The sequence below is a fragment of the Ranitomeya imitator genome, chromosome 4 (genome assembly GCF_032444005.1).
Source record: "Ranitomeya imitator isolate aRanImi1 chromosome 4, aRanImi1.pri, whole genome shotgun sequence".
In the NCBI taxonomy this organism is placed as follows: domain Eukaryota; kingdom Metazoa; phylum Chordata; class Amphibia; order Anura; family Dendrobatidae; genus Ranitomeya; species Ranitomeya imitator.
The window spans coordinates 508,699,071-508,720,751 of NC_091285.1; the positions used below are offsets into that span (position 1 = coordinate 508,699,071).

A 21,681-nucleotide genomic window follows, 5' to 3' on the forward strand; every position below is an offset into this window, starting at 1 on the left:
TGGTTTTTTACTCCCTCATAACCTAAATCCTGAACTCATCATAAATCAGCTCAAATCCATATTTGTCAAAGCAAGACAAACTGCCAACTCAGCGAGGGGTTAAGTTACACCTCCTATTAGGCTATGTGCACACGTTGCGGATTTCCTGCGGATCCGCAACGTTTTTTACCCGTGCAGAAACGCTGCAGATCCGCAAGTGATTTACAGTACAATGTAAATCAATGGGAAAAAAATGCTGTGTTAATGGTGGGGAAAACTCTGCACTGAAAACGCTACAAGTCCCATCGGGCGATGCCTGCTACAGTGACAGTGATTGACACATTAGCCAATGATGGGACAGTAGTAGTCCCATCATCTGGCTAATGTGTTGAATGTAAAAAAAAAAACAAAAACAAAAAAAAAAAAAAACACGAACATACATACTACATGCATACTATATGCATACTATACATTCATACATTACATACAATACATATAACAGATTACATACTCACCATCACTTGTCACTTTGTTCCCCGAAGCCAGTGTCACCTGTAAAAAATATTAAAATAACAAACAAACAACATACTCCCTGATCCGCAGAAATCCACGAGTGTCCCACGACGATCTCCCGTGGAGAGCAGCAGCATCAGCTGATGGGACTGCTCTCTAGGGGCTCCAGGAATACAATAACGGGAGGGAGGTATCCTTCCGCACTGTAAAAAAATAGTCCCTAGTCTCACTTTTGGCATTGCTGTGTCAGAAAGTTCCCACGCAGCAATAGCATAAAGTGAGACCAGTGAACTAAGGTAACCTCTCAGTGATGCACTGCAGGAGCCATTGTCTCCTGTCTGTGTCACTGGAGGTCCTATAGAGTAGTGACATCATCCGATGTCACTGTTCTATAGGGGAGATCGTCGTGGGACACGTTATTAATTGGACTGCGTCGGACAGGGAGTTTACGGTTTACTATTTTACGTTTTTTGCAGGCGCTGAAGTATGGTATGTATGGTTAAATTAAGAATAATATACCTTTTTCTGGCTTTTTTTTTTTTTTTTACTCTTTCACTATTGTAGGATTAATAATGGATAGGCATCTTATTGACGCCTCTCCATTTTTAACCCGGCTTAATGTCACCTTACAATAGCAAGGTGACATTAACCCCTTATTACCCTATATCCCATCGCTACACGGGAGTGGGGAGAGAGGGGCTAAGTGCCGGAATTGGCGCATCTTACAGATGCGCCATTTCTGGGGCGCCTGCGGACTGGTATTTGTAGCCGGGGATGGCCATAGCCCCTCTCTAGGCTATGAGTATCAGCCCGCAGCTGTCTGCGTAGCGTTTCTGGCTATAAAATATAGGGGGACCCCCACTACATTTTTTTTTTTTTTTTGGGGGGGGGGGGGGGTCCCCCTATTTTAATAGCCAGTAAAGGCTACGCAGAGAGCTGCGGGCTGATATTCATAGCCTGGAAAGGGGCCATGGGTATTAACCCCTTCCCAGGCTACAAATATTGGCCCCCGGCCGTCGGCTTTCCCCCTCTGGCGCAGAAAATTGCGCGGGAGCCCACGCCATTTTTTTCTTTATGTTCATTATTCAACAGCGGCCTATCTATGGATATATCTATAGATATATCTATAGATGTTTCTATCCATAGATCTATCTGGCTAATTTCACACATCAGGTTTTTGCCGTCAGGCACAATCCGGTGAGTTTAGAAAAAAAAAAAAACGATCCGTTTTTTTTTCTGCTGGATCCGTTGCGCCTGATGGCCACATCTTTCATCCGTCTTTTGCCGGATCCGTCAAAAAAGCTGTTTCCGCTTGATGGTAAACACATAATAATAATATAATAATAATAATAATTTTTATTTATATAGCGCCAACATATTCCGCAGCGCTTTACAAATTATAGAGGGGACTTGTACATACAATAGACATTACAGCATAACAGAAATACAGTTCAAAACAGATACCAAGAGGAGTGAGGGCCCTGCTCGCAAGCTTACAAACTATGAGGAAAAGGGGAGACACGAGAGGTGGATGGTAACAATTGCTTTAGTTATTCGGACCGGCCATAGTGTAAGGCTCGGGTGTTCATGTAAAGCTGCATGAACCAGTTAACTGCCTAAGTATGTAGCAGAGCACATACAGAGGAACGTTTTTTCTGTCCGGTGAAAAAACGCACAATGACGGATCCGGCGAAAAACTTATGAAACTGAGATGTTAAATGATGAATCCGGCCTCCGAATCCGGTTTTTCATGCATGTTTCCATTTAAGTCATGAACATTTTCCTTTCGCTCTCTTTTTAAAAGAAAAAAAAGGATCAGTTGCACGAGTTTTTCACTATTTGCAATGGATCCGTTTTTTCAAATATTCGCCGGATCCTGCCTGACGGAAACAAACTTATGTGTGAAAGTAGCCTAAGGCTTCTTTCACACTTGCGTCGATACGGGTCCGTCGCTCCGACGCACGTTGTGAAAATTATGCACGACGTGGGCAGCGGATGCAGTTTTTCAACGCATCTGCTGCCCATTCTAAAGTCCGGGGAGGAGGGGGCGGAGTTCCGGCCGTGCATGCGCGGTACAAAATGGCGGACTCGACGTTCGAAAAAAAGTTCCCTTGAACGTTTTTTCGCGCTGACAGTCTGCCAAAACACGACGCATCCAGTGCACGACAGAAGCAACATATGGCCATACGTCGCGATCCGTCGGCAATACAAGTCTATGGGGAAAAAACGCATACTGCGGGCACATTTGCAGGATCCGTTTTTTTTTCCCAAAACGACGGATTGCGACGTACGTCACACGACACAAGTGTGATAGAAGCCAAACTATCCATATATCTATCTACATATATCCATCTCACTCCTATCTATCTCAGGCCGGCGTCAACACTTGGCGTAGGAAAATACGGTCCGTTTTTTACGGGCGCAATACGCAGAAATGTTCCCAAAACAGTGTTCTGTATGTAATCGGTTGGCAAGACTTTCATTGGCGGAATTTTTGTGCAATACGCTGCGATTTTCTACGCCCGTAAAAAGCTGCCCCATAGAGGTCCTTGTGCAATGCGTCGTTTTTGCGCCTCTCATACGTCCGTAAAACTCTCTAGTGTGAGGCCGGCCTCATTCCTTCTATCTATCTCATTCCTTCTATCTGTGTGTAATGGAGTGTGGGTTTGACAAATTTAAAAGAGGAGGTTGGACAAGAAATGACATCAAAAATCTTTTTTTGTCAATAATAGATCTTTATTTAGCTTTCAAAAACGCATACAAATCCGCATAGAAAAAACGCATCACAAACGCATCGAAAACCGCAGCAAAAACGCAACAGAACCGCACCTGCGTTTTCTGGCAAGAGAGGGAAGAATCTGCAGCAGAAATTCCTAAGGCAAATCCGCAACGTGTGCACATACCCTTATAGTTACAGAGAGAGGAGGAGAATAACACAAAAATGAATGGAAGCGCACACAAATCCAGAAGCAACTTTGCAGCAAATAATTTAGCGTCTGACAGTAATATATTCACAGCTACACAGCTCAGTACTGGTCTATCAGGTCCTCCATGCTGCTGCTTCAGTTTACTTCAAGTGGGGGTGCGTGGTAAAGCACAAATCTCTTGATTTCTCTGTATTATAAATGTCAGAAATTAGAGCAGCAGGTCTCCTCCCACCAGCTCAGAGAAGACTGAAAATCAAATTGAGCCCGCAGAGGGAAAATACTGGCGAAAATGCTGGACACAAGCCTTATAATGACCAGGAATAGTGATATTCCACATATACACACACAAGACAGGTTATTTTGAAAAGTTTTCTAAAATTACAGGTACACTTTCAAAGCATGACTGTAGATCACTAGTCTATGTTATCATTTTATGTGCAAAATGTAGCACACAACTGTGAGCACCATTTAGTAATGAACACCAAAATAAAGGCTCAGACACAGTTTTTGTGCAGGGCACGGTGACCTTCACATGCATTGTTATATAACAGGTAATCCTGAAAAGGATATGCACTCCAGATGCTCGGTACACACTTACTCCATTAGTCTTGGATCTTACATGGTCCTGCTAACGTAAGACCAAGTAAAAGATCCATAGATTGTTATTTTCCTATATTCATTTTTAATTTGCAGATGGGACTTTACCTTAAAACGAATGATGTATGCAGCTATGAGTACACCAACACTTTGAGCAAGGTCCCCTAGTGCATGTACAAATGCGGCTCGTACTGCTAGGCTACCGTGACTGTGCCCGTGGCCATGGCTATGACCTGTGGAGGGTGGATTTGTAGGACCACCATGCGAATGTGAATGAGGATGGCCTGCTTGATTCAATAAAAATCCCATTCTGGGAAAAAAAAAAAAAGAATGTTAGAAGATTAAAGTAAAACTTATCCCAGAACCAAGACTCACAACAGAAACAGAATTGTGCATATACAATGAATATTAAAAAAAAACAGGGATTTTTGTGTACTCACCGTAAAATACTTTTATCTGAGCCAATCATTGAGGGACACAGGACCATGGGTGTTATGCTGCTGCCACTAGGAGGACACTAAGCAAATACATAAAAAAGGTAACTCCTCCTCCGCAGTATGCACCCTCTGCTGGCTCTCATGAACCAGTTTGGTGCCAAAGCAGCAGGAGCTCAAACAGAATTGTGATATGCCAAAACCTCATTGGGGGACACAGGACCATGGGACATCTTAAAGCAGTCCCTGGGTGGGAAAACGTCACAAAAGGTGAAACCTCACGCACCCAATGCTTAAAGAATTAAGTGATTAAATGAAACCTACAGATGCGAGACTGCCGAATGCACAATCTGTCTGCCCACGGCTGCATCTGAGGAGGCTTGAACACGAATGTTGTAATGTTTAACGAACGTGTGAAGACTGGACCAAGTCGCAGCCTTAAGGTACCGTCACACTAAGCGACGCTGCAGCGATACCGACAACGATCCGGATCGCTGCAGCGTCGCTGTTTGGTCGCTGGAGAGCTGTCACACAGACCGCTCTCCAGCGACCAACGATGCCGGTAAACATCAGGTAACTAAGCGCAGGGCCGCGCTTAGTAACCCGATGTTTACCCTGGTTACCATCGTTAAAGTAAAAAAAACAAATGCTACATACTTACCTACCGCTGTCTGTCCCCGGCGCTGTGCTTCTCTGCTCTGGCTGTGAGCGCCGGGCAGCCGGAAAGCAGAGCGGTGACGTCACCGCTCTGCTTTCCGGCCGCTGTGCTCACAGCCAGAGCAGAGAAGCACAGCGCCGGGGACAGACAGCGGTAGGTAAGTATGTAGCGTTTGTTTTTTTTACTTTAACGATGGTAACCAGGGTAAACATCGGGTTACTAAGCGCGGCCCTGCGCTTAGTAACCCGATGTTTACCCTGGTTACCAGCGAAGACATCGCTGAATCGGTGTCACACACACCGATTCAGCGATGTCTGCGGGGAGTCCAGCGGCGAAACAAAGTTCTGGACTTTCTTCCCCGACCAGCGACAGCACAGCAGAGGCCTGATCGCTGCTGCCTGTCACACTGGACGATATCGCTAGCCAGGACGCTGCAACGTCACGGATCGCTAGCGATATCGTCTAGTGTGACGGTACCTTTAAGGTACCTGCACACTAAACGACGCTGCAGCGATCCAGACAACGATCCGGATCGCTGCAGTGTCGCTGTTTGGTCGCTGGAGAGCTGTCATACAGACCGCTCTCCAGCGACCAACGATGCCGGTAACCAGGATAAACATCGGGTTACTAAGCGCAGGGCGGCGCTTAGTAACCCGATGTTTACCCTGGTTACCATCGTTAAAGTAAAAAAAACAAACGCTACATACTTACCTACCGCTGTCTGTCCCCGGCGCTGTGCTTCTCTGCTCTGGCTGTGAGCGCCGGGCAGCCGGAAAGCAGAGCGGTGACGTCACCGTTCTGCTTTCCGGCCGCTGTGCTCACAGCCAGTACAGAGAAGCACAGCGCCGGGGACAGACAGCGGAAGGTAAGTATGAAGCGTTTGTTTTTTTTTACTTTTAGGATGGTAACCAGGGTAAACATCGGGTTACTAAGCGCGGCCCTGCGCTTAGTAACCCGATGTTTACCCTGGTTTTTTAATCAAATGTTTTTATTAAACAGTGAGAAAAATATATGCAGATTACATTACTGCAAACAGTACACATCTATGTTTTGCATTTTCAATAAACTTTCAGCCCCAAACCAACCTCCCTCCCCCCCCTCACCCCCACCCCTGGAGACCTAACAAGAACCACTCCGATCTACCCGAATGTCCATTATTAACCAGGAACAAGAAGGCGTCGTATCAATACTGCTCCCACGGGGATATATGTTCCAAGAGCACGAGCAAGGTCTCCAGATCACGTCGACTCGATCCAGGGATTCCATAACCTGTTGAAAAGGTCCATCTTGTTTCTTTTAGAATTGATGCTCCTCTCCAATGCAACAATATGGTCTACTTGCATCATGAAATCTCTTCTCGTTGGTGGCTCAACCCTAATCCAGAACTTAGCGATCAACTTTCGTGCAATAAACAGCAATCTAGCAATAACTGTTTTATACAAGTTATCAGTTACAATTTCCTCCACGTAACCTAATATGCATACCAGAGGGTCCCGTGGTACCGAACAATTGTATGTTAGTCCCACTTTGTTTATCACTACAATCCAAAACGAGGCCAGCCTAGGGCACTGCCACATCATATGGAAGATACCCGCCTCGGATTGCGAGCACCTAGGGCACTCAGAATTAGGTCTTAAACCTGCCCTGAACAGCATATCCGGAGTTCTATAGGCCCTATGAATAACAAACAATTGTGACAACCTCCCAGGCTCACTCATCGAGATCTTGGGCACGTATTCCAATATTGAGTCCCACCGATCGCCGTCAATCGCCCCCAAATCAGCCTCCCACTTCGCCCTGGCTCTGATAGGATGTTTCTCTAAAAAGGAAAATAGCAGGAACTCATATATTCCCGAGATCACCCCCCTTGTGCTTTCCCCCATAAGGATAAAGTCTAGCATCAGGTCCACCTAAATCTCTATAGGCCCCCTCCTACATTGTGCCCGATATGCATGAGAGATGCGATTATACTGATACAGTTCAGAGCTTGGCAGCAGAAATTCCTCCTGTAATGTCTTGAAATCCTTAATTCTACCTTGGTACAAAACCTGGCTCATCCGAGAGATTCCCGCTCCCTTCCAAACCTGAAATCCCTCCATCTGTCTAAACTCCTGTAGGAGACAATTATTCCACAAGGGCGAGAACCTAGTAAGTGCCCTCACTCCCCTAATTCCCTTAACTTTGTCCCAAACCTTTTGGATAAGCCTAATAGTGCAGAATTTAGTACCCTTCTCTCGAAAATGCCCACCCTCCAGGCCCTCACTCAGTACCCTTGACCCAATCAAATTCCTCAGACTGCAGGGTGTCCGCTCCCAACCCGATTCCTCACCCCATCCCCTAAAATGTTGACATTGTGCAGCCAAAAAGTATAACCATGGGTTGGGCAATGCCACTCCTCCTTCCGTCTTTGGTCTTTGTAGAATTTCTTGTTTAAATCTAGAACTTTTCCCATCCCAAATCAGCTCGCCAAATAGAGATTTAATCCTCCTAAATCTATTCTGCGATATCCACATAGGGGAGTTGTGTAGCACGTAGAGAAGTTGCGGCATCACAATCATCTTTATTAGATTTATTCTACCAATAACCGATAAATGTAGCTTTTTCCACGCCTGAACCTTAGTGCGTATCTTCCGCAAAAGTGGCGCCAAATTTAGTTCCTCAAAGCTAGTCAGAGGCAACGCGATCTGGATCCCCAGGTATTTAAATTTATCTACTAACCTCAGCTTTGTAGGAGAGTCCCGTATTTCACTATTCTCATAGTCCCCATCTACTAACATCATATTGGACTTTTCCCAGTTGATTCTCAAACCAGAGTAACTCCCAAATTCCTCAATAATGGCCTCCGCCCCTGCCAGGGTCTCCCCCGAATCCTCCAAGAATAGCAAAATATCATCTGCGTATAACGCAATCTTTTCTTCCGAAACCCCATACATAAATCCTTTCACCTCCCGGGAGCCTCTAATTTTCGCAGCAAGGGGCTCCACCGCCAGGGCAAATAGCAGTGGGGACAAAGGACATCCCTGTCTAGTTCCCCTAGACAGAGAGAAAGTCTCAGAAAGGACATTATTCACTCTAATTTTGGCCACTGGGGAAGAGTACAACAGCCGCACCCATGAGATGAATTTAGGTCCAAATCCCAAACGTTCCAACACTGACCACAAATAGCCCCACTCCACACAGTCAAAGGCCTTGTGGGCGTCCAATGATACCACAACCCTCTTGCCAACATTGTCCGAAGGGATTTGTAAATTTAAAAACAGCCTTCTCAGATTGAGTGCCGTTGATTTGTTTGGCATGAAGCCTGACTGATCAGGGTGTACCAATTTGTCTATCACCCTACTTAACCTATTTGCCAAGGTTTTTGCCAAAATCTTAATATCGGCAGTCAGGAGTGAAATTGGTCTATAGGATTCTGGCATCAGTGGATCTTTGTCGGCCTTAGGGATAACCACCACAATAGCCTCTCTCATCGACAAAGGCAACTCCCCTCTTTCCAACGAGCTATTATACACCCCTACCAATTTGTCCAACAGAGTTTCTTTCAGGGTCTTATAAATCTCAGCTGGAATGCCGTCCGCTCCCGGAGCCTTACCCCCCGCAACGCCCGCCAATGCAGCCCCCAATTCTTCCTCCCCAATCGGTTCTTCCAACAATTCACACTCCTCTCTACTCAACCGGGGCAAATCAATTTCTTCCAAATATTTTGCCATATCTTCGGGTCCCCTCTCCACACTGGACGCGTATAATTTGTCATAGAATTTCCTGAACACTTCCAAGATCTGCACCCCCTGAGTGACCACCGTTCCCTCCTCCGTCTTAATAGAGTAAACATGTGAAGATTCTCTTTGCGCGGACGCCACTACCGAGAGCAAGTGCCCCACTTTTTCCCCCTCTGAGTAAAAGGTTTCTTTCTGGAAGGCCCTCAACCTCTCCGCCTTTTTCAAAAATAGCTGATCAACCTCCCTCTGAGCTGCCCTCATACGATTCCGAGATTCCACAGTACGATGTTCCCCCAATGCCGCCTCTGCTGCCTTCAATTCCTCTAGGACACCCTGATCCCGCTTTCTGGTCCTGGTCTTATGTCTTGAGATGTCCCTAAACAAAATTCCCCTTAGATACGCTTTCATGGTGTCCCACACTACATGGCATTCTGCGCTCCCTTCATTGATCTTAAAAAACTCCTCCATCTCTGCCCCCACCTTTTCCATGTCCAAAATTTGTAACCAAACTGGGTGAATTTTCCATCCCGCCTTCCCCAAACCGTCCTGACCTGACAACTTTAAAGAGACCTGAACAGGGCTGTGATCTGATAAAATCCTAGGATTATATTCCACCCCGTTTAACAGTTCGTTCATCCTATCGTTTCCCAAGGCGACATCAATTCTTGACATCGAGCCATATGTAGTCGAGTAACAGGAATAGGAATATGTGTTGACATTGCGGACCCTCCACAGATCAGTCCAGCCTATTTCTCTGAGATAATTACCAAAGGGAGTGTCATTACCGTCCCTACGTTTAGGTGCATGGTTACTCTTGTCCCAGTGGTCATTTGCTATATTATTTACATCCCCCACCACCAAAAGAGGGATCCCATCCCAGCCTCTTATAGACTCCAATATGTCCTGGATCTTCCTTCCAGAGTATGGCGGAGGTATATACAATGATACTATGCATATTAAACGATTAAAGAGTTTACACACCAACAAAACATATTGACCATCCGTGTCAATTTTGACCTCAACTTCCTCAAATGGGGTATTAGTATGAATCAATACTGACACACCTCTCGCATAACTAGAGAACGTCGAATGATACGCCTTGCGCACCCATCTTTTCTGTAACATATCAACTTTTTCCTTTACTAGATGGGTCTCTTGCAGGCAAATCACCGAGGGCCTCTGTTTCAGTAAATACTGAAATATTGCTGCGCATTTAGTGGCGTCCGCTAATCCCCTAACATTCCAGCTTATAATGTTAACATCCCCTCCCATTTCCTAGAAACAAAATGATTAGTTAGAGCAGTCTCCTTCAGGTCTCCCCCGATACCCACCTCCCCCCTCCCCGCCCCTTTCCTCAACTCCCCCATCTAAAACTCAATGGAGTTCAACTAGAACAAACTTTCTTTCTCTGTATGAGAACTGAGAGCTCTTGATACAACCTAGAACTAAGCCCTTTGCAGTCCATCTCTCCCCCTCCCACCGCTAACAGCATGAAGTATTCTTTGCGCCGCCGAGCACACGGTTTTATCCTTTTGAGAACATTCTGTCTAAAGACACAAGACAATTTCAAAAATCACAGTCATGGGGTATAACCAGATGAGTGGCGAAGTCACAGCGTCAGTCTCATCGGTTCCGATCCACGCCAGTTTTCTTGGTATTGGTATCCAGCCACTGCATAGCCTCCTCCGGGTTCTGGAAAAAATGAACCCGGTCCAGCGCTACCACCCTGAGCTTAGCCGGGTATAGCATTGAATATTTTAGATCCAGGTCTCGGAGCCGCCGCTTGACTTCCCCGAACTTCATTCTCAGTTTTTGCACCGATGCCGAATAGTCCGGATAAATGGAGATCCGATTTCCGTCTATACTCAGTCCATCACTGATCCTGGCCTTCCTTAGTAGGGTTTCCCGATCCCGATAGTCCAAAATTTTTGCCATCAAGGCTCGAGGGGGGGATCCAGGCGGCAGGGGTCGGGTGGGGACTCTATGGGCCCTTTCCACGGAGAAGTGGTTAGTAAGATCTGCTCCTCCCACCGAATTTTTAAGCCATGCCTCAATGTATTCAGCAGGATTATTCCCCTCCACCTTCTCCGGCACCCCAATTATTCTTAGATTGTTCCTTCGGGAACGGTTTTCCAGGTCATCTGTTTTAAATTCCAGTTCCGCAATGCGCTGAATGTATCTCTTTTCTCTTTTCAACAGTTCATTTGTCTGATCCTCCACACTGCCCACGCGCTCCTCCACCACCTCCACTCTTTTCTCCACTTTACGCATAGCAGAATTAAGGGACTTCATTTCAACTGTTAAATCGTCCACTCTTAGATTCAGTGCGGCCAGGGCAGATTTACAGTGTATAACGACTGAGAAAATGTCCTGCAGTGTAGGCTCCCCCACATTTGATTGCTGCGCACCCTCAGAGTCCTTAGCCTGTACTGGGCTGGCGGTAGGTGTCATGTTATTTGCACCATGCATCTCCTGCATCCTCCCTGGAGAAAGCTGCTCCTCCACCACACTGAGGGTATCTTCCCCCCCCTCTCTTCTGCCTCTGCAGGGGTTCCCTCTCTTCCGGCCCTTCTGGGCCCAGCAGCAGGGCACCCCCCTCCTCCGTTCGAGCAAACCTTTCCAGCCGGGCGATTACCTCCAGCCTCCGGCGGTATGCAGTACTGGCTCTGGCCGCCTCCTCCTCTGCCACGGCGCCATCTTGGATTTTCGCGCCAGTCACGGGCGCCGACTGTTTTCGGCGCGGCATCGCCGCTTTACTCCTCTCCCTGCCTCCGGCCCTCTCCCCCGTGCCCAGGGGTCTTGCGGAGCGTCTCCGTCCGGTTTTCGGCGCTCGGCGACGCCTTCAAAGGTAAGAACTTAGGAGCGGTGCGGGGAGAGAGACCCGTCGCACGTCCGCTCACATCGCTCGCTAGGCCACGCCCCCGATGTTTACCCTGGTTACCAGCGAAGACATCGCTGAATCGGCGTCACACACGCTGATTCAGCGATGTCAGCGGGAGAGCCAGCGACCAAATAAAGTTCTGGCCTTCTAGCCCCGACCAACGACATCACAGCAGGATTCTGATCGCTGCTGCGTGTCAAACTGAACGATATCGCTAGCCAGGACGCTGCAACGTCACGGATCGCTAGCGATATCATTTAGTGTGAAGGTACCTTTACACACTTGCTGTGCGGGTGCCTGATGCCCAATGGCCCAGGAGGCCCCCACCGACCGAGTGGAGTGTGCCTCAATCCCCGCAGAGATAAGCTGGCCCTTTATATGGTAAGCTTCTTGGCTTGCTGAACGAAGCGATCTGGCTATCGTGGCCAGCAAACCCTTTCTGTGACCATCCGGAAGCACAAAAAGGGCAGCAGCTTTACGAAAAGGCGCCGTTCTGGAAATGTACTTCCTGAGGGCCCTGACCAAGTCCAGAGTGTGAAGGGCCTTTTCAGTACGATGGACTGGAGCCGGACAGAACGAGGGCAGGACAATGTCCTCATTTAGATGAAAAGACGAGACAACTTTAGGTAAGAAGGACGGGGATGTCCTGAGCACCACCTTGTCCTGGTGGAAAATCAAAAACGGAGGTTTGCATGACAAAGCTGCCAGTTCCAAAACCCATCTGATTGAGGTTATTGCCACCAGAAAGGCAACTTTACGTGAGTGAGTGAGTGAGAGAGGTGAAACACCCTGGATGACGGTCTTAACCTGAGGCTTGGAAGCTATCTGACGCTGGAAAAGGACAGAGAGGGCCGAGATCTGGCCCTTGAGAGAGGCCAGCGCTAGGCCTGAATCCAGACCCGCTTGGAGAAACTCCAGAATGGAGGGGATGGAAAACACCAATGGGGAAAGACCCTTGTCTTTACACCATGAGAAAAAAAATTCTCCAAACCTGATCGTCAATACGCTTGGAAACAGGCTTCCTAGCTTTGATCGTGGTAGCTGCCACTTGACGGGAGAACCCGGCCTGGGCTAGGATCCAGGATTCAATGGACAGGCCATTAAAAATTCAGAACTGTTGGAGTTCTGGTGGCAAATGGGTCCCTGGGATAGAAGGTCCGGAAGATCCGGTAACCTCCAGGGAAAGTCTGTGACTACATGCATTAGCTCCGCGTACCAAGCTCGGTGAGGCCAGTCCGGAGCGACAAGGATCACCGGAACACCTTCCGCTTTGATTTTTCGGATGACTCTTGGGATCAGCGGAAGACGAAATTGGCTCCATGGAAATACTAGGGCATCTGAGCCGATGGCTAACGGATCGCGGGATCGGGTTAAGAATGCCGGAACCTTGGTATTCAGCCTGGAGGCCATGAGGTCCACATCTGGAGTGCTGAAACGCTGGCAAATCCCGTGAGACTTCCGGGTGAAGAGACCATTCTCCTGAGGCTATGCCCTGGCGGCTGAGAAAGTCCGCCGCCCAAATCTCTACCCCCCGGAATGTGAACAACCGAGATGAGCGACTGATTTGTCTTGGCCCATTGTAGGATGTGCGAAACCTTGGTCATTGCTCTCCTGCTGCGCGTGCCTCCCTGGCGATTGATGTACACCACAGCCGTGGCGTTGTCTGATTGAATCCGGACAGGACGTCCCTCCAGGAGGTGATGGAAATGAAGAGCCAGCGTTATCGCTCGGATCGAGGATGTTGATCAGAAGGTTTGCTTCCTGAGCAGATCAACGTCCCTGAGCAGTGTGGTGACGAAAGATTGCTCTCCATCCGAGGAGACTGGCGTCGGTGGTCACTACCAGCCAGTGCCCCGGGAGGAAGGACCTTCCCTGATCCAAGGACGATGTTGTAGTCAACCACCTGAGGGAATCGCCTGATTCCGGATGTCAGGCGAAAGCGACGACCCAGGGAGGCCGGATTCTTGTCCCATGCTGAGATCAAAGCCTGCTGAAGGGGACGGAAGTGAAATTGGGCAAACGGCACTGCCTCGATAGATGCCATTTTCCCGAGAACCTGCATGGCGAACCGCAGGGAGTGAGAGTGGCCCAGAGATAGCAATTGGGCTCCCCCGATTAGAGAGGAAATCTTTTTGCAGGGGTAGAGAGCTACCAATCCTAGGGAAGTGTCCAAAATCATCCCCAAAAAGGGGACTCGCTGGGATGGAACTGGGGACGATTTCTCCAAGTTCACCAGCCAACCTAGACGAGACAGAGTGTCGATGGTGGCATTGACGCTCTCTTCGCAAGCCAGATAAGACGGACCTTTGACGAGAAGATCGTCCAGATAAGGAAGAATCACCACGACCCGGGAGTGTAGGATAGACATGACTGCTGCCATAACTTTTGTGAACACCCTGGGAGCGATGGCGAGCCCGAAGGGCAGAGCGGTGAATTGAAAGTGATCGTCTCCAACTGCAAAGCGTAGGAATCTTTGACTTTCGAAAATTGGGATGTGAAGATATGCATCTTTCATGTCGATTGACGCCAGGTATTCTCCTTTTTCCAAAGAAGCGACAACAGAGCGTAAGGATTCCATCCTGAAGTGGCGCACTGAGAGGAATTTGTTCAACAACTTCAGGTCCAAAATGAGACTCATGGTTCCGTCTTTCTTGGGGACCACGAATAGGTTCGAGTAGAAGCCCTTGAACCTTTCTGTGGAAGGAACCGAAACGATTACTGCGCTGTTGCAGAGGGCTTTTAAGGCCTGGTAAAAAGGCCCTGCGTGTGCTTTGGACGTTGGAAGACAAGACTGGAAGAAGCGCGTCGGAGGGGGGGGGTAGATGAAGTCGATCCTGTGTCCGGAAGACACGACATCTCTGACCCACTGGTCGTGAACGACATAACCATACTTTGTGAAACAAAAGTAGACGGCCGCCCACCCTGCCTGTGTCCACTGCACACGGCCAGGGGTCATTGAGAAGCGTATTTTTGGGGAGGGGCACTTTTGGGCCTGGATCGGAGAGATCTGCTTCTCCAGGAATTAGAAGGACTGAAGGAAGGTTGCAACCCCCTGCCTCTGAGTGGGGGGGGGGGGCTAGAAAAAATAGCGGGAGCGGTTGAGGAAGACCAGCCTGTGGTACCACGAAAGCGAACCGGAGATTGGTTCCGAAAGGCGTGAATGGGCCTGCGCTGAGGGAGGAATTTGCTTTTTCCGCCAGCAGCGTCTGAGATAATCTGATCGAGTTAATCTCCGAACAGGCGCCCGTGTTGGTACGGCCTTGAAATCAAGGATTTCTTTGAAGCGGAGTCTGCCCACCATTCTCGAAGCCATAATGCCCTCCTGATAGAGACAGCGTTAGCGGCTGCAAGTGCGGCACAACTAGCCGCATCTAGAGAGGCATGAATAACGTAGTCTCCTGCTCGGGCAATCTAGTAGGCGAGATTGAGTACATCAAGCGGCAAGCTATTGTCCCTACTGGATTTCACTATGGCCTCGGCCCAGGACACCATAGCTCTAGCTACCCAAGTGGTGGCAAATAATGGGAATAAAGTTGCTCCAGAGGCCTCGAAGACTGACTTGGCTAGGTTGTCAATCTGACGATCAGTGGGATTCTTAATGGAGGACCCGTCCGCCAGAGATAAGAGGGTTTTTGAAGCGAGTCTCGATATAGGTGGATCTACTTGTGTCCCCCTGCGGGGGACACAGTCCAGTCCTTTCTTAGATCAGATGAAAAGAAGTACCAAGCTTCCAGAGGTTTTAGGCCCGAGAAACGCTTATCTGGGTAACTTCTATGCCTTGTAATAATGTCTGTAAATTCAGGGTGCATGGCGAAAACCCTGTTAGGCCGTTTTGTACGCTTAAAGGACACTGGGTGATCCTGACTAGTGCCGGGCACATCGTCTATTTTTTAGAGTGTGATTAACCGCCTCGATGAGGGAATCAATAGACTCCTGGAACTCAGGGGAGTCCAGGTCTGGGGCCACATTGGACTTATATTCTGAGTCGTGTTCACTGTAAGCCCCTGGAGAAGGGGGAACGGGACCCAGCGTTAGCGGATAAAGAGGCGTTCCGTGGGGAAGCGTCACGGGTACGTTTTCTAGAGGAATGTGTACCCTGCGTAGCCGTCCAGCCCCGGTCTGACAAGGAGACGTGCTCGACTGAGGAACCCTCTACAGGGGGTAAAGAGATGCCCTGGCTTGAGGAGGAGTCCCGAAAGGATTCTAGGGCTTTGCCAGAGAAGCCATAGACTGTGTCAAAGAGGAAGCCCACTCAGGGGGGCTGGCACCGCTGTATTCAACCATAGCAGGGGGCTCCAGAAAGCCTGAAGCCTCACAGGCCGTGCATAGAGGTTTAGGATGTTTCCATGGTAGAAAAACATTGCATGAGGTGCATAAGGCGTAGATTACCGTGTGCGTCTTAGCCACATTTTTATTAGCCTTTGATTGAGACATACTGCAAAAGGCTGATGAAAGCATGCAGGGATGTTGAATGCCTGCAGCGGAGGGGTTAACAGAGTGCCCTGCAGCGGTGTGTGTGTGCGGCTATCTTACTCAGGTCCTGTGTGCCCCCAGAGATTTGCCTGTGCGCAGATCCAGAAGTGGTAATGGCGTCCCTGACAAGCTTCCTGTCTAGGACACGCCCGGAAACGTGGAGATTTGGCGCTTCCCTCCCGCTGAATGGCCGTACTTACTGCGATCCGAGGCAGGAGCGCTGGGCCACAGACGGCGAACATCAATCACGACCTCCTTCCTCAATCCACCATCCCTTTCATAGGGAAGTGGAGAGGGCACGGTTTCTGACACCCATACCTTCTCCGTGGTGGTGCAGTGGGGCCACGAGGGAGATTCTCCTTCACCTCATTGGGTCCTGAAGTCCTGGCTCCGTAAGGGGGTACAGGGAGGCGACACTCCGCGTTCCCGTCCATTGTCGGTGTGGGAAGATCGGACCCACTAAAGAAATCCGTCGCCCCGATGAGAGCTCAGGCTGACGTTGCAGGAGGGGGTACGGGGAGGCGACAATCCACGTTCCCGCCTGTTGATGATTTTGGGAGATCGGGACCTTGAAAGGCCCCGTCGCCCTTGAGTCCGTGTGAAAACATTAAAATAGTAAAAAATAAAATAAGAAAGTCAGGGTCTGAGATCAGTCCCTAGTGCCTCCTAATACACTAAAGCAAAAAACTGGTTCATAAGAGAGCCAGCAGAGGGTGTATACTGCAGAGGAGGAGTTACCTTTTTTATGTATTTGCTTAGTGTCCTCCTAGTGGCAGCAGCATAACACCCATGGTCCTGTGTCCCCCAATGAGGCGAAGGAAAAATATGCTGTATTTTTTCGGACTATAAGACGCACCTAGATTTTAGAAGAGCAAATTAGAAAAAAAAAATTAAGCAAAACATTTGGTCAATTCTGTACTAATATTCCCTATCCTGGTATATAAATTTCTCAACAATACAGATATGTATGCCCCCCCCCATCCCCAGCCTGGGACGCATGCCCCCCACACTCATCCCAAGACTGGTATGCATGGTCCCCCTCATCCCTAGCCTGGTATGCAGGGCTCCCATCTCAGTCCTGGTATGCATGGTCCCCCTCAACCCTAGCCTGGTATACAGGGCGCCCATCTCAGTCCTGGTATGCATGGTTCCCCTCATCCCTCGCCTGGTATGCAGGGCTCCATCTCGGGCCTGGTATGCATGGTCCCCCTCATCCCTAGACTGGTATGCAGGGCTCCCATCTCCGGCCTGGTATGCATGGTCCCCCCTCAACCCTAGCATGGTATGCAGGGCTCCCATCTCAGGCCTGTTATGCATGGTCCCCCTCATTCCTAGCCTGATATGCAGGGCTCCCATCTCAGGCCTGGTATGCATGGTCCCCCTCATCCCTAGCATGGTACACAGGGCGCCCATCTCAGTCCTGGTATGCATGGTCCCCCTCATCCCTAGCCTGGTATGCAGGGCTCCCATCTCAGGCCTGGTATGCATGGTCCCCCTCATCCCTAGCCTGGTATGCAGGGCTCCCATCTCTGGCCTGGTATGCATGGTCCCCCTCATTCCTAGCCTGGTATGCAGTGTTCCCATCTCAGTCCTGGTATGCATGGCCCCCTTCAGAAAGTCAAACATCAACAAAAAAAAAACCATAAACCATTCTACTCACCTTCCCTGTGCTCCCTTGCAGTGTCCTGTTCCGATGCCAGCAGCTGATTTATGCTTGTAAGCGGCGCATGGCAGTGACGACATGCGCTGCCTACATGCAGATGACAGCTGCCAGAATACTCACTGCTCCCCACACTAGAAGTATGGGCGTGTGGAGCAGTGAATATTCACTGATCTTTAACAGTGGTATTTGCCACAGCCGTTGGCTTCCTGCAGCTGCCAGGTTTTCACATGTGCCCGCTACTAAAGGGAATGAATATTCACTGCTCTCCACTCCCTTGGGCATGGAGAACTGTGAATATTAATTCCCTTTAATAGCAGGCACATGTGATCGTCCAGCAGCTGCAGGATCCGGCGCCTGCTGCTCCTGTGGCCGCTGTTAAAGATCAATGAATATTCACTGCTCTCCACACCTATGGGAGTGGAGAGCAGTGAGTATTCATTGCCTTAAGTAGTGAGCACACGTGAATGCCCGGCAGCTGCAGAAAGACGGCAGCTGTGGCCAACAGTGTATCTGCTATTAAAGAAACATTAATATTCACTGCTCTCCACTCCCATCGGCGTGGAGAGCAGTGAATATTTCCATTTAGCAGCGGGCACAGGAATTAGCCGCAGCCGCCAGCTTCTGACTCTTGTAACCCGCTGCTCTGCCGCTCCCCCACCTCCACAGCCAGAGCAGGTACATCCGGACTATAAGATGCACCTCCCCCAGGGACTAGTTTTAGCTTTGAATATCATTCATTTTACACTTTATATAAGATACTGAAATACATTAAAAAATGACCTGAAAACATGATTCTCCAGTTCAGTGCAAAGTAAAATATATACATATACACACAACCAACTTTTTGGTCATGTTTCTTTCCATTTTTTGGGGAAGACTTAAAGTGGTTGTCCAGTTCAAAGTGATAAGTCAGAAGTCAATATGTGCTGCGAGGATTCACCGGTTTCAGACCCGGGACCGGAGGGTATGTACGAGGTATACATACTCCTGGCCAGTCGGTGCGACCTCAATCTCCATACACTTGCACTAAGTGAGGCTGCGCCCTGTCTAGTTACGCGGCTGACTAGAGGGCGCTGCCTCGCTCAATGAAAGTGTATATAGAGCGAGGTCTCACCCACTGGCGAGCAGTATGTATAAGGGTGGTTTCACATTTGCGTTTTTTTTTTTTGCGTTTTTGCGGTAAAAAACGCATGCTTTTTTTGTATGCGTTTTGATGCGTTTTTGCAACGCATGCGTTTTTTCTGCATGCGTTGTGTTGCAGAAATGCAACATGTAGTATTTTTAGCGGCGTTTTTTTTGCCGCAAAAAAAAGCATGCGTTTTTTTTGCGGCAAAAAAAAAAAGCATTGCTGTCTATGCAAGGCTACGTTCACATTTGCGTTGTGCGCCGCTGCGTCGGCGACGCAACGCACAACGCAAATAAAAACGCACCAAAACGCACACAAACGCTGCGTTTTGCGACGCATGCGTCGTTTTTTGCCGAAATTTCAACGCCAAAAAAATGCAACTTGTTGCGCTTTCTTTGCCCGACGCTTGCGGCCAAAAAAACGCATGCGTCGCACAACGCAGCACAACGCATGTCCATGCGTCCCCCATGTTAAATATAGGGGCGCATGACGCATGCGTCGCCGCTGCGTTTCCCGACGCTGCATCGGGAAACGCTAATGTGAACGTAGCCTAAACGCATGCGTTTTTAAAAAAAAAACAACACACTGATAAACCACCCTACACCATAAAATTGATAAAGGGATCCTAACCCTACCCCTAATCCCTTTAAGGGTAGGGTTAGGGGTAGGATCCCTTTAGGGTTAGGGGTAGGGTTAGGATCCCTACCCCTAACCCAACCCCTAACCCTAGCTCTTTCTGTTTATAGTGGGTTTTTTACTTTATTTTGATGATTGGCAGCTGTCACACATTTAAAAAAACGCAAACGCATGAAAAAACGCATGTAAACGCGTCAAAACACCGTGTTTTTTTTTCACCACATGCAAAAACGCATGCATCAAAAAAACGCAGCATTTGCACGCGTTTACATGCGTTTTTTCACCATGCTTTTTTTTTAAAAACACATGCGTTTTGAAACGCAAGTATGAAACCAGCCTAAAGCCCCCGTCACACATAGTGAGATCGCTAGCGAGATAGCTGCTGAGTCACAAGTTTTGTGACGCAACAGCGACCTCAGTAGCGATCTCGCTATGTGTGACATGTAGCAGCGACCAGGCCCCTGCTGTGAGATCGCTGGACGTGTCGGAATGGCCTGGACCGTTTTTTGATCGTTGAGGTCCCGCTGGGTAGCACACAGCGCTGTGTTTGACACCTTACCAACGACCTCGTTGACAGGACGTCCCAATGAATCGTCATGAAATAGCATCGTTGTACAGGTCGCTACATCGCTGCTGCGTCGTTGGGGAGATCGCACTGTGTGACATCTCACCAGCGACCACATAGCGACGCAGCAACGATCCCTGACAGGTCGTATCGTTGTCGGGATCGCTTAAGCGTCGCTATGTGTGACGGGGCCCTTTACTCGTACATACCCTCCGATCCCGGGTCTGAAACTGGAGAATCCCCACAGCATGCACTAGGGGGATTCCTATGTCTGCAGTCACACATAGTGACTGCAAACTTATTGATTTGGACCTGACAACCTCTAAGGAAAGTGATGAAAAAAAATGCACTTGTTTTTTCCCTTCCAGCTTCTACACTGTAGTAGCTAAATATTTGTAAAGATTAGACTAGACTTTCACAGATGCGGTAATTCCAAATATGATCCTTTATATAATGTGAACGGGAAATAGGAGATTTTTGTTCCCCCGTTGCTGCTGGTAGAGGCAAGTGCTGTTCAAATTCACAAAATCCGCTCTAATCATCATTCGGATTTGGCTCCTGAATGCTGTGTGTAATATATCACTTCATATAAAGAACAGGAGAATCTGTTTCATTATTGTTACTGGCCAAGTGTTTCACTTACATGAGGTTCACCGCAACCCCAACAGCTGCGGTTATCAGCATTATATCTCCATTTATAGTGTAGTCCATGTGAATAGTTCTCTGAACAGCTTCATACAGCAAAAATCCAGTGAGAACGTAGATTAGCAATACACTGATGATGGCCGACAGAACCTCTGCGAGGACAGTAAGAGAAGATTAGGGGAAACGATAACACACCAGACAGCACATACATTAGCCAAGCAATACAAAGACTGGAAATTAGATCAGTGGGAATCTATACTGTGGTCCGAGAAGTCTACGTTTTAGATTTTTGTGAAATGCAGAAAAGGTGACTGGAGGGTTTCTACAGCTTTGCTGCCTACCATGGAGAGGAAGGGGAGATGGTGCTTTGCTGCTGACACTGTTGGTGATTTATTCCAATTCAGGGCAAACCTACCCAGCATGGCTAGCCCAACATTATATAACAGGCCTTCCCATCTGGTTTGCACTTAGTGGTGCCATCATTTGTGATGCAACAGGACAATTACTCCAAACCTTCTCCATTCTATGTAAGAGCTGTGTGGCTAAGGAGGAAGAGGGATGGAGTGCAGTTCAGATGACATGGCCTCCGCCATCACCTGAGCTCAACCCAATTGAGATGGTTCGGGATGAGTCCGACCACAAAGTAAAAGCCACAGCAGCCAACAAGTGTTCAGAACCTCAGGGAACTACTTCGAGGCTGTTAACAGCCATTCCAGGTGAGTACCTGATGAACCTGCTTGAGAGAATGTCAAGGGGATAAAAAGCTGTCAGAGTAAGGAAAGGGTTATTGAGCGAAACCGAAGGTGTAGGCCATGATCACACCTGAAGTACTTGGTGACTTTTTTACCTCAGTATTTCTAAGTCA

At 48.5% G+C, this 21,681-nt stretch overlaps 1 protein-coding gene across 1 annotated transcript in view; it reads right to left on the reverse strand.

Annotated features, from left to right (window-relative positions):
• SLC30A4 (solute carrier family 30 member 4) overlaps positions 1 to 21,681 on the reverse strand; it is a 39,044-nt gene that overhangs the window by 11,457 nt on the left and 5,906 nt on the right. Inside the window, exons 3-4 of the mRNA XM_069766057.1 lie at positions 20,815 to 20,968; positions 4,125 to 4,326 (exon numbers count right to left, since the gene is read on the reverse strand). Coding sequence (XP_069622158.1) covers positions 4,125 to 4,326; positions 20,815 to 20,968 — 356 coding nt within the window. The remainder of the gene's footprint in view (positions 1 to 4,124; positions 4,327 to 20,814; positions 20,969 to 21,681) is intronic.